This window comes from Sinocyclocheilus anshuiensis, unplaced genomic scaffold (assembly GCF_001515605.1).
Source record: "Sinocyclocheilus anshuiensis isolate Anshui unplaced genomic scaffold, SAMN03320099.WGS_v1.1 scaffold873, whole genome shotgun sequence".
Lineage (NCBI taxonomy): Eukaryota > Metazoa > Chordata > Actinopteri > Cypriniformes > Cyprinidae > Sinocyclocheilus > Sinocyclocheilus anshuiensis.
Window position 1 is genome coordinate 583,863 of NW_015557103.1, and position 11,857 is coordinate 595,719.

General features: G+C 41.5%; 1 protein-coding gene across 6 annotated transcripts in view; it reads right to left on the bottom strand.

Moving 5' to 3' along the window:
- Nucleotides 1–11,857, bottom strand: part of LOC107677624 (protein unc-80 homolog) — a 49,561-nt gene that overhangs the window by 7,624 nt on the left and 30,080 nt on the right. For 5 of the 6 annotated variants that reach the window (XM_016472595.1, XM_016472598.1, XM_016472597.1 and 2 more), the window contains 15 exons: nt 10,237–10,417; nt 9,073–9,338; nt 8,824–8,958; nt 8,577–8,715; nt 8,375–8,471; nt 7,332–7,502; nt 7,126–7,218; nt 5,913–6,131; nt 5,618–5,818; nt 1,863–1,986; nt 1,660–1,785; nt 1,424–1,547; nt 1,113–1,319; nt 828–1,012; nt 4–61 (listed from right to left, as the gene is read on the bottom strand). In XM_016472595.1, the coding sequence (XP_016328081.1) occupies nt 4–61; nt 828–1,012; nt 1,113–1,319; nt 1,424–1,547; nt 1,660–1,785; nt 1,863–1,986; nt 5,618–5,818; nt 5,913–6,131; nt 7,126–7,218; nt 7,332–7,502; nt 8,375–8,471; nt 8,577–8,715; nt 8,824–8,958; nt 9,073–9,338; nt 10,237–10,417 (2,326 nt within the window). Of the gene's footprint in view, nt 62–827; nt 1,013–1,112; nt 1,320–1,423; nt 1,548–1,659; nt 1,786–1,862; nt 1,987–5,617; nt 5,819–5,912; nt 6,132–7,125; nt 7,219–7,331; nt 7,503–8,374; nt 8,472–8,576; nt 8,716–8,823; nt 8,959–9,072; nt 9,339–10,236; nt 10,418–11,857 lie in introns of all 6 variants that reach the window. The other variant, XM_016472592.1, reaches the window with a different exon arrangement.

Here is an 11,857-nt window from a genome sequence, read left to right on the forward strand (position 1 = left end):
GCTCTGCAATATGGTGACGGGCCGTGATCTCCTCCTGAGACTCAGCTGGTTGGGTTAACAGCTGAAAGTAGAGACATGAAGACTTTTTCATGAATATGAATTAAATGAGCAACTGATACATCACCAAGGCTGATAAATTGGCCGATACTCGGAATTGTTTTAATTGTCAGTATCATTATGACTGATTAATGTGGTGTGCATTAGATCCAAACGGTGTGAACTGATAGTAGTCAAGAGACTCAATTGATTGGATCATTGGATCGATGTTGTTTGCTAATGAATAATATACACTACAATATTCCATTGTGACAGTTTTCCAGTTGTCACTTTCTGTTTCATGGTGACTTTAAAATGATATAATAAGTAGTCATTTTAGTGCAGCAGTGTTGAACGTGTTATTTACTAACTTAAAATAAATGTGTGATACCATACATATCACTTATCAGCCACCCTTCAAGATACCGATATTGGCTATTAAAGGGGTCATATGATGCTTTTTTTAAAGATCATTATTTTGTGTATTTGGTGTAACAGAATATGTTGACATGCTTTAATGTTCAAAAAACACATTATTTTTCAAATACTGTACATTATTGTAGGTCCTCTATGCCCCGCCTCTCTCAAACGCTTCGTTTTCTACAAAGTCCCTCCTTCCGACAAGCGCAGTCTGCTCTGATTGGCCAGCTGACCCAGTGCATTGTGATTGGCCGAACACCGCAAGCACTGAAAACTTGAAATCGCATCATATGACCCCTTTAAAAACCCATATCGGTCGATCACCAATAGAGAATTCAATAAGGTAGCACATATCCTCAAAATCTGCCCACCTTGCACTGTATGAAGGGGCGCAATAGAATGAAGATTGGAATTCTTGTGCGCACTATGAAGTCAATGAAATCCCAGAAAGCCAGACCGCCAACTTTACGCAGGGCCATTTCCTTGACCTGTAGACTCAGCTTGTACCATTGATTACCCAACTGTCGCTCAAAGCAGATTAAGACCACCTTCAGAGCTAGAGAGAGCAGATTTAAAAAAAAATGTATAAAATGTACAGACATCTTTTAAATATTTTTTCTTATATCACCATCCAACCCTCGCTAGGGCTCTAGTACCAAGATAAGCTGCTTGGCTGGTGGATTCAGCCAGTCCCTCTCTACGCAGGTCTTTCCCAGTGTCCCCTGGGGTGGAGCAGTGGGCAGGGGATGCGTCCAGAACAAAGTTCTTACTGCGGGAAGTGCTGATAATGCGTGGAGGTAACAGGATGTTAATGACTGTCTGCAAAAGTAGAAATACCTCTGGCTGCTCCAGGTTAGGGCTGTCTGTGAAGGGAAAACATAAATAAACATATTGTAAATTACATCTAATTGCATTATGAATTTAAGCATATTTAAATTCCTAGTTCTGTTTGTTCTCTAAGGCAGACCTTTACTCCCTGAGCCCACAGTCAATACAAATGGAATCAAGAGGTTAAGCAGCATCCCCTCTCGTCTCTCTTGATTGGTGAAAGGGGAGATCACATGACTGAGAGGAAAATCATCCTTTAAAGCCTAAATTTGGAGGAAGACATTAAACATGTGCATATGATTATAGGCATACTGTAAATATGTCAATGAACTGATATGCACAGTAGAATTATCTATAGGAAGGAACAGATTATACCTGGATCTGCATGGCAACCAAACGCACAACCGCTGTACTGAAGGGAAGAGGAGGAGACAGGTACGGACTCAAATGCAACAAGGGAAGTCCATCTGCCACACTAGATGGCCCCACAACCCCCATCACCTAAACACATACATCTTTATGTAAACACATACACATCACACAAAGGATATCACCAGCGGTGGGTGTTTGGGACTCACCAGGTTGACACAGACGTTGATTAGAGATCGCAGGTGAGGGAGGAAGGAAATGATTGGCTGCCGATGAAGTGTCAAACAAATCCCTTCAATCAGACTGCTAGTTGCCTCCCACTCCACCTGCCTCCTGAAAACAACACACAGACTTCAACTTTCAAAAGATGGACATCAACAAGGTATCATACATTAGGTTCCCTGTCGATACTTCACTCATACTGTGCTTGCTACTTGCTAAAGACGCTATGGGAAAAAGCCTTTTTTCTCCTGAACTGAAGCCTTTTTTCAATCACGCAGTAAACTCAACGCTGATCCTGAAAGTTCTCGCCGTTGACACGCCTCGCAGCTGGACTGAGACCTCCCTGCTCGGCTGACCTGCTTCTTCGCTTCAGCATCGGTCCTGTTCCCCTGCCACCATCCGGCGCTTCTAAAAGAGCTAAAAGAGCAAATTGGCGTTGTTGCAAATGACACGCCGTTACTACGGTTCGTGCAGGGCTCCCCTGCACGCCGATGATGGCCATGCGGAGTGCGTTTCCTGCTTGGGGAAACCCCATGCGGTAGCCGCTCTCACGGGAACTGATTGTTCTCATTGTGAGAACTTCAGTCTCGCCTCTCTTCGCTCACGGATCGCTTTCTTTTCAGAGAGTGGCTCCGCCCCTCGCACCCCTCCGTTTTCTTCCTCCCAGGGACCTGTGTGGAAAAAACAGCGGGGCAGAGGACTTGAGCGTTGGAATGCGGACGAGCTCACATTGGCCCAGATCCCGCGTGCCTCGCCCTCGCCACAGAGAGAGGATTCACCTGTCTTCTTTTCCCAGCCTGACCAGCATCCCTCTTCCAGCACGAGCGATCTGGTCTCGTTTGGGGGGAGTGAGGACGCAGAGGAGCTGTCGGGCTCAGTTACCGATCCCGCCCCCTTGCCGTCGTCTGCGCCGCCAAAGCCGGGATGGATGCCGAACTTCTCCGTATCCTCTCGAAGGCAGTCGAGGAGCTGGGTTTGGAGTGGTCTCCACCAGAGGAGCCCTCTCGCAGCCGTCTGGACGAGTGGTTCCTGCTGGGCGCCGTCAGGCCCCTCTTCAGCGCTCCTCTCCATACTTCCCAGAGGTCCATGATGAGCTCACCAAATCATGGCGCGCTCCCTATTCCGCCCATCTCTATACTTCCATTTCATCCGCCCTCACCTCTATTGAAGAGAAGAGAACTGAAGAGAAGGGATACGAGAAGCTGCCTCCGCTGGACGAGCCGGAGGCCACGCATCTCTGCCCGCCCATGGGTATCGGATGGAAGGCAAAGGTCGCCCATCCATCCAAGCCGTGTAGGACCACTTCAGCACTCGCTGGACGCGCCTACTTGTCGGCTGGACAGGTGGCTTCGGCGCTCCATTCTATGGCAGTCCTCCAGGTCTTTCAGGCCAAGATTCTCGCCTCCACGGAGGAGTCTGGCATGGACCCCGCGACTCTCAGGGACCTGAGGAGCGTGACTGACCTGGCTCTGCACGCCACCAAGACCACCGCTCAGGCAATTGGGAGATTGATGGCCAGCCTTGTGGTGCTCAAGCGCCATCTATGGCTAACACTAACGGAACTCAAGGACACGGATAAGGTCCCCTTCCTTGACACCCCGATCTCTCCCAACGGCCTCTTCGGACCAGCGGTCGAAGGGTTCGCCGAGCACTTCACGGAGGCACAGAAGTCGTCCCAGGCCATTCGACACTTCCTGCCAAAGCGCTCCAACGCCGCTGCTGCTCCTAGTCACCCTAAGTCTACGCCGACTCAGCAGCCTGTGAAGCCAGCACCTGATGCCCCCCCCGTTCAGCCTGCCAAGACTCAGCAGACACGAAGGCGTTCCACTAGCGGTGTGTCCATTGCGGAAATTTGTGAGGCGGCCGGCTGGGCCTCGCTGTCCACATTTGCTAGGTTTTATAACCTAGAAGGCCCGGCCTTGCAAGCCAGGGTCCTTTCTGCTTAAGGAGACACTCGCTGCATTATGCAATCAGTTCTAACAGAGAGTCCTTGACCGTAACACGCTCAAGCTCTTGGGTTAGTTTACTTGTCGGCTCTCGGCCCCTGGGGCGCCGAAGTTGTACGAGTACTCTGGAACGATTACCCAGGCCGGGCGTGACCTCGGGGAGTTCAACCCGTTTTAGCCTTGGAGTTCATTGTTTATCTTCTTGCTTATGGAGGTTATAATATGCAGTCGTTCCTCTACCATAGCACGGCATGATTGTACTGTGTTCCCATATCGTCTTTAGCAAGACGCAGTACGAGTGAAGTATCGACAGTGAACGTACTCGGTTACTAACGTAACCTCGGTTCCCTGACTCAGTCATCTCTTCAGTCGAAGTAACCTGAGAATCCTGTGGCGAACGCCCGCTTATATAGACAGATGGCTCCGCCCATTCTGGCGGGCTCTGTCGCCATAGGCTTGTGCAGCACCGCTGCCGAGCCATTGGTTAGTTTTTCAATGCACTGCACGAACCAATGGCCGTGCAGTTTCACTGCGTGATTGAAAAAAGGCTTCAGTTCAGGAGAAAAAAAGCTTTTTTCCCATAGCATCTTTAGCAAGACGCGTACTCAAGACCGAGTACGTTTTCTGCCACTAGTCAATGAATTACAGAGCCCCTAAAGAAGAATTTTTCGAAAGAAAAAAAAAAAACCCAGAACATTTCTGCTTGTGCATTAAAAAGTTATAGGTCAAAAGTTCAGAATAATTAAGATTGTTTGATGATTTCGAAAGAAATCACTTCAGCTCATCAAGGCTGGATTTATTTGATTACAAATAACAGTAAAATAGCAATATTGTTAAGTATTTTTACAATTTAAAGGAATAGTAGTGTATAAGCACATGAAAATGTTCTTGTTTGCAATTTTTCATATGTTTGTGGGAAAATGTTTGTGCTCACACAGTACAATTATTGGTTTATGTATATAAATTTACACACACACACATACACACAAAATTGTGTATGCATGAGAAAACCTTTACGCTACAAACACAAAAACATTTTCCCATGCACACATAAAAGTTTTATTGTGCACATATAAGTTATTGGTTTGTGTATATACATTTACACACACACACACACACACACACATTGTAAATACATGAGAAAACCTTTACGCTAAAAACACAAAAAACATTTTAAGTTTTATTGTGCACATATAAGTTTTTCAGAAAATATTAGCAATTTTGCATGCACAATAAAATGTTAATGCACACACAAATATAGTTTTCCACATGCAGAAGAAACTTTGATATGTCCACAAAAACACATTTGAGCACAAAGTTTTTTTATGTGCAAATTTCCCAATTATGCTAAAATTGTGCACGTGAATTTTTTTTTTCCTAGAAATGTCACTTTAGGGACTCTAGTGAATCCCTTTGCAAAAATTATTGTAAAAAAATTTTTGCACTGATACTCACAAAAAGAATGGCTACATAAAATAGTCCTTTAGGCAGAATACTTCAGGTTGTATGTTTTTGAGAAAAGTGTATTGTAGACAATGTTTCGCAAACATAAGCAAACTCATAGCATGTACACAAAAGCAAGATATAATATTCTTAGACAAACTTGTTGCTTTACAATATTAAGTCCACCATTTAGTCAACTTTATTTTGAAATCATAATGAGACAATGCAAAACAAAGAACAACACCAAAGCACAAAAGCGGAGCTCCACCAGTGAAGACAGAAACACAGATGGTGGAGGGCTAGACATCAGCGTGAGGACATACCTGGTGCACAGAGCCTGAGGATGAACGCACCTGAGTGTGGGCATCTTATGAATCTTGTTAAACATGCGGTCCAGCCTCTTTAGAATGAGGATGAGGGCAGGACGAATTGCCTCTGCTGACCAATCAGTGATGGGTAACATTTCTGTGATGTAGCGGCGCAGTCCTCGGCTTTCCATGGTCAGTGTGTCATATGGGGCCAATTTGAGAAGGGAGTGGGCGATTTCTGCCAATCTGCAAAACACATAGGTTACAAATGTATGCTGTGACTTGCTTGCTCCATCGGGCTCCCAAATGTTCAAACGTCTTTAGGTAGTCTTTGTTTTACCTCATATGAGATTTGATATCCAGCAGTTCTAGAGCAGTGACTCTGGGTTCTCCTGCCACATTCTGCAGGATTTTGAGACGCGGACCACAGTGCTTGTAGAACTCTGTACAGATGTTAAGCAGAGACTCACGGGGGCGACGGAACTCTTCACGGGCGATACGCTCGTCCAGTTCCTCCCTCAGTATTCCCTGACCCTCCTCCAACAGGTGCAGGTTATCCCTGCAGAGAGAGACAAATCAGAGCACTTTCAAATAACTACTGCTTGTTTTGTTGTCTTTGTACTGTTATTTGCAAACCATATGTGTTCAGGCAGTGCGGCCATTTTCTGTTATACTACTTTGCTACAGTAACAACATAGAGTAGGTGTCAGCATAGTGCCAAGTGAACTTCTTCTACAACAGCTAGGAGGAGGAGGAAGCTGGGATGAGAACTATATTGGGTTAAGTGAACGAGACATAAGATACTCAGTTAAAATGACCCAAATGCATATATTTGACAAAGGAATTCTTTAAATTCCTGAAATAAAAGTATATGCTGCTGAATGAAAACTGCAAGTGAAAATGTATTCATTTTTAATTAAAGATTTTTATTGTTATGCAAATGAGCAATAATGGTTCACTATGGGATTCTTGGCATTCGAATTGTAGGTTACTATTCTTACTAACACACATTTGCTGTGCTTCAGTACTGCCCTTCTATGTAGATGAATCTGATGGTTTGACGTATATCCATGGTTTCCTGTGATTACCATATGAATGTGGACATGACTAGCCATATAAAGATCACTGACACAGAAAAAAAGTCCTATGAGACAAATATCTGAAAAACATAATCTGAACAAGCAAGTATCATATCTGCTGCTATAGTAACTGATTCCTCTTTTTCTCTGATATTTCCTGCCAGAAAGAACCAGAGAACTCTGAACGCAAGTCATATCGTAGGCTTTAAAACCTTTAAAAAAGGCGGGCCAGCTAGGAAGGGAAAGGGACAGTTTCTGTATGTCAGCTGTATTATTTTGTTATGATGCCCCAATAAAAAAGAAGAAACTGCAAAAAGTCACAAAAATAGAAGCTGATTCAATACAGTATCAGCTATTTCAACTTTAAACAACTTGAAACAATGTCTTTAAACACTTATCCTGACTGTAAACACTGTACTGTACTCTTCATACAAACGTTTTCTGGTGTACAGACACATTAGAAATGAACCTGACCTGGTATTTGGTCCTCCAGACATGGCGTGGTTGGCTGTAGTTGCTCCTTTGTGGCCTTGATCACATCGACTCATCTGAGGTGCAGTCATAGGTCTATGAGTTAAAAATCAAATGATAACCAAATAATAAATTATACATGACACCGGGAATATCTAGGTCTCTAGGACAGTATGTGATTACAGTAAAGGCTGTGTTCTGGGACTGACCGTGTCAATGCCTCCACGCTGTAGAGCAGAGCCTGCAGAGAGGTGGCCAGAGCAGCTATGGCAGCGATCTCATCCCTTGCTGCAGACGCCGACTCCAGAGTCTGTATGTTACTCTTCATCTTCTGCAGATAACACGGAACTAAAGCCTCAAGAACCATCAGCATCTGCAGACTGATAAGAGAAACAGAATTTCTACCTTGGAAATAGAATTTTCTCTTTTCAAAAAGAAAGAGTCCATCAAAGTCTGAAATACTTTAAAAGTGCCCCAACAAACTCACAGAACCCTAAAGTATCAAACATGTTTGATATCCTTTGACTGGATTGAATCATAATCTGAAGCTAAAAACTAAAATCAGTCATTTTAAATGAAATCACATAATAATCACATAATTAGGCATTACAACATTAAAATAAAACATTAATATTCATTTTGAGATTTGCTAAAGATTACATTTAACAGTGTTTTTAAAATTATTATAAATATTAGTGTTTTTAAAGATGAACTTTAATTCAGTATTAAATCATGTCAGAGAGATAACTGCAAAAATTGGGTACATAAGCATGCAAACATATCTAATATTGGACAATATATATACAAGGAAGGGGAAGTCGTGGCCTAATGGTTAGAGAGTCGGACTCGTAACCCAAAGGTTGTGGGTTCGAGTCTTGTACCTGCAGGGATTGTAGGTGGGGGGAGTGAATGTACAGCGCTCTCTCCCACCTTCAATACCACGACTGAGGTGCCCTTGAGCAAGGCACCGAACCCCTAACTGCTCCCCGGGCGCCGCAGCATAAATGGCTGCCCACTGCTCCGGGTGTGTGTTCACGGTGTGTGTGTGTTCACTGCTGTGTGTGTGCACTTTGGATGGGTTAAATGCAGAGCACTAATTCCAAGTATGGGTCACCATACTTGGCCACATGTCACGTCACTTTTCACTTCACTTCACAATATTGATGGGCATCTGATAACTGCTTATAACTGATATGGTACCAATTTATTGTGAATTCCTAAAGAATTTGATTGAAATCTGCAAGGTACAAACCTTCGGTAGGATTCTGGGGCATAAGCAACCACTGTAACACAGAGCTTAATGGCTTCACTGATTGAAAATGCCAGGTCCTCATTACCATAGCAAAAATCTGAAAAAGAAACCCAGAACAATAGCAAAAGTCTGTTCACGTGACATGGAGTAAGAGGGTCGATCTAAGCTATGTATCCTCCAGGAGCTCTGTGAGCCATGTTACCCAGAGAGCGTAGGGGTTTCTCAGCCTTCACCAGCTCCAGAGCATCCAGGGAATCTGCAGTCTCTCCCTCCAAAGATACCAGCAGGTCAAAAAGGCACTGTGAAGACACACCTTTTGATAAACCAGTACTAGTGCGAGTCTGTAAGAAAAAAAAAAGTCACGTCATACAGGCAATGTTTAATAATGCTGTAATAACACTGTCTATGAATGAAGAGTTGTTAGGATCATTAAAGCTCAATGTTCTTACAGTGAACTCCAGCAGTGGGGCCACACTAGCGAAGAGCTGCAATATGAAAGGTTTGCGGTGGAGGATATAGAACTGCCTGCAGCAGAATTCAATCCCTTGACGCAACAGTGGGTTACTCTCATAATCTGCATACGTCTTCAGCAAAGAAAAACAGCAACACAAAACAGAGTAAGCATCATAAAAACAGGGAAAAAAAACATTCCTATGTGATATTAAATAAAATAAAAAAAACTCATTTGTGCTGATAACCTGGAGCATAGTAGGAAGGATCCATTGATAGCCACTGAGGGAGAAGAGGTGGTTGAAGTGTACAGCTGTGTTGATGGCAGTGGCACTGTATTGCCTGAGGAGGGCGCTGTCCTCGGGGTGTAGGAGCAGTGCACCATTAAACACATTCAGAAATAACATAATCTCATCACCCCAAGGGTATTCACTGGGCATGCCCAGAAACATCTCCTCCAGCAGTTTGATCCATAGGACCTTGTGTAAAGTGTCCAAACCAAAGAGCTCTTTGCCTGGGAAGGGGGGAAATCGATTACATTATTGATTATATAATATAGGGGGTGAGGGGTCATTTATTGTTGCAGCTGGCTGTGTGAAATCAAGCTAAAGCAGTTACCAAATCATGGCTATTTGAATGCTAATTTAAATGTAATGATGTTTCAAAATTATATATAAGTAAATAACTAAATTTGAGTCATATTCTTATTTCTGTTACTGACTTGAATCAAGTGAGACAGCCATACAAAAAATGTGTAGGAATAAATGAACTCCAAGCTGGTAAAAGACTCGATGGTAGTTTATGGCAGTATTTTACAGGGGTATTTTTTCAATTTATGATTTGAATCAACTGCTTATGGATTAACACTTAACAGAGTTTTAAATTAGTCACCTTGGAATTATAAGGTTCTATCTGCATTCTGAGCAGTTTCGAGATATTGAGCTTCAAAGTTTTTGCATTCCATATAGTGATATGGGATGTGGGGAATAAGTCTCTTTCATACATGTACACAACTTAAAAAAAAAAAAAAGTCACAATTTAAATAAGTTGTCAGAGAATAAGAATATGTGAATAACTCAGTTTTGAGGCAGATAGAACCTTATAATTCCAAGGTGACGAATTATTCTGTTGTTTAAAATGGACTTTCACCTTAATAGAGTAAATAAACTCTTTAGTTTAATGTTGCCATGAAATGATTAAACTTATATGATTGTTATTTGTCTGTGTGAGTGAATAATTTTTGTATTTCTTTCGTCATTCTACAATTCAACTCAGCATCACATTTAATGTTATATAATAGTTTTTATGTTATAGTTGATTATCAGCTGATAGAAACCACTTGTTAAATGGTTAGACATTTAGTCAAGACTATCATCTATTTTAAAAAGGATCAAATTGTTTTTCTCACTCACCTAGAGGCTCATTGAAAAGTGTAAACTCAGCATCAATGGCAGAGCGAGGAAATGATGGCAGTCGCAGAAGGTCTTCCTGAAGCATGGAGACATGGGATTGTTTGTGCATGGCAGGCATACGCTGGGTAAGCGAGATGATGAACAGAACTCGGCCAATCTCTTCCAACTTTCTAGAAAACACCTGCAAAAAAAAAAAAAAAAATTATTATTAATAATTATTATTATTATCTTCTTAACAGAACTTAGAAATTTGCTCTAATTAAAAAGTTACGTACAGTATATGCAGTCAACAATGGATCATAATTCAAAAGTTTTTTTCCAAAATTTTTGCTGTCACACCATAGGACACATTTACGGTATATTTATCAACTACCCATAAATATTTCACATTCATATTGGTTGTCATAGTAACAGCACTAATGTGTGGATAGCATTATTTGTAAATTGACTGTTAAGATATACATTTTGCACCATTTATCATCTGTAATACCATTGTGTTGCCACTAGATGCCTGTATAACCCTATATAAAATATGCATAAACAGGTTTGTGCAATCCCTAATTGCTAAGAAATTGTCATCACACATAAATTCATTTTAAACATTGATTTAAATGGTCAGTTTTTGCATTATTATTTCAGTCAAACCTATAAAACCCTTTGTTACCCCAAACTACATATAAAAGCTTGATCAGTCACATAAAAGTAATCATAGTGCAGCTACTAACTCCTTTGTTACTCTCTGACACGTGAACTTCCCCTTTAAATAATGCAACGCTCTGCCCTCTATGTGTATGTCGCTGCTCACATTAAGCGCTGTTAGAAGTTAATTAATTAATTCAGCATTTCAACACTTCCGTAAGGATGCGTAAATTCAACAAAGCAGTTTAATAAAGGATGCATTGATCTTGTGAATTAGCGAATTTTACTATACTAATATTTTTTAATTGTCCATTAAAGTTTTATATGGGAATATATTACACAACACACTGATCCTTTAACAATGCATTGGTGCAAAAATGCACACCTTTTGAACCAATTTCACAGCATGATTTCTCGACTGCCACAAATACTGCCCTAACAAAATGCTGATTTTGTGCACTTTTTACTTGTACCATTATTTTATATTGGCCTTTGAACTTAGCTTTATTGCATGGCAAAAAAAAAAGAAAAAAAAAAAGCGTTACCTTGTAAGAGCATTGACAGAACTATGGAATCCCGTTTCCGCCATTGAATAAAAAATAATAAAAGGTTATTGCGACTTTTTATCTCACAATTCGAACTTTTTTTTCACAGAATTGTGAGATATAAACTCGCAATTGCGAGTTATAAAGTCAGAACTGCGAAATATAAAGTAACAATTGCGAGATAAAAACAATTCTGACTTTTTTTTCTCGCAATTGCGAGTTTATCTCATGCAATTCTGACTTTATTTCTCAGATTTGCGAGTTTATATCTCACAATTATGACTTTTTAACTCGCAATTGCGAGTTTATATCACACAATTACGAGAAAAAATTTCAGAATTGCGAGTCTGTATCAAGCAATTATGAGAAAAAAGTCAGAATTGTGAGATAAAAATTTGCAATTACCTTTTTTATTTTTTATTCAGTGGCGGAAACGG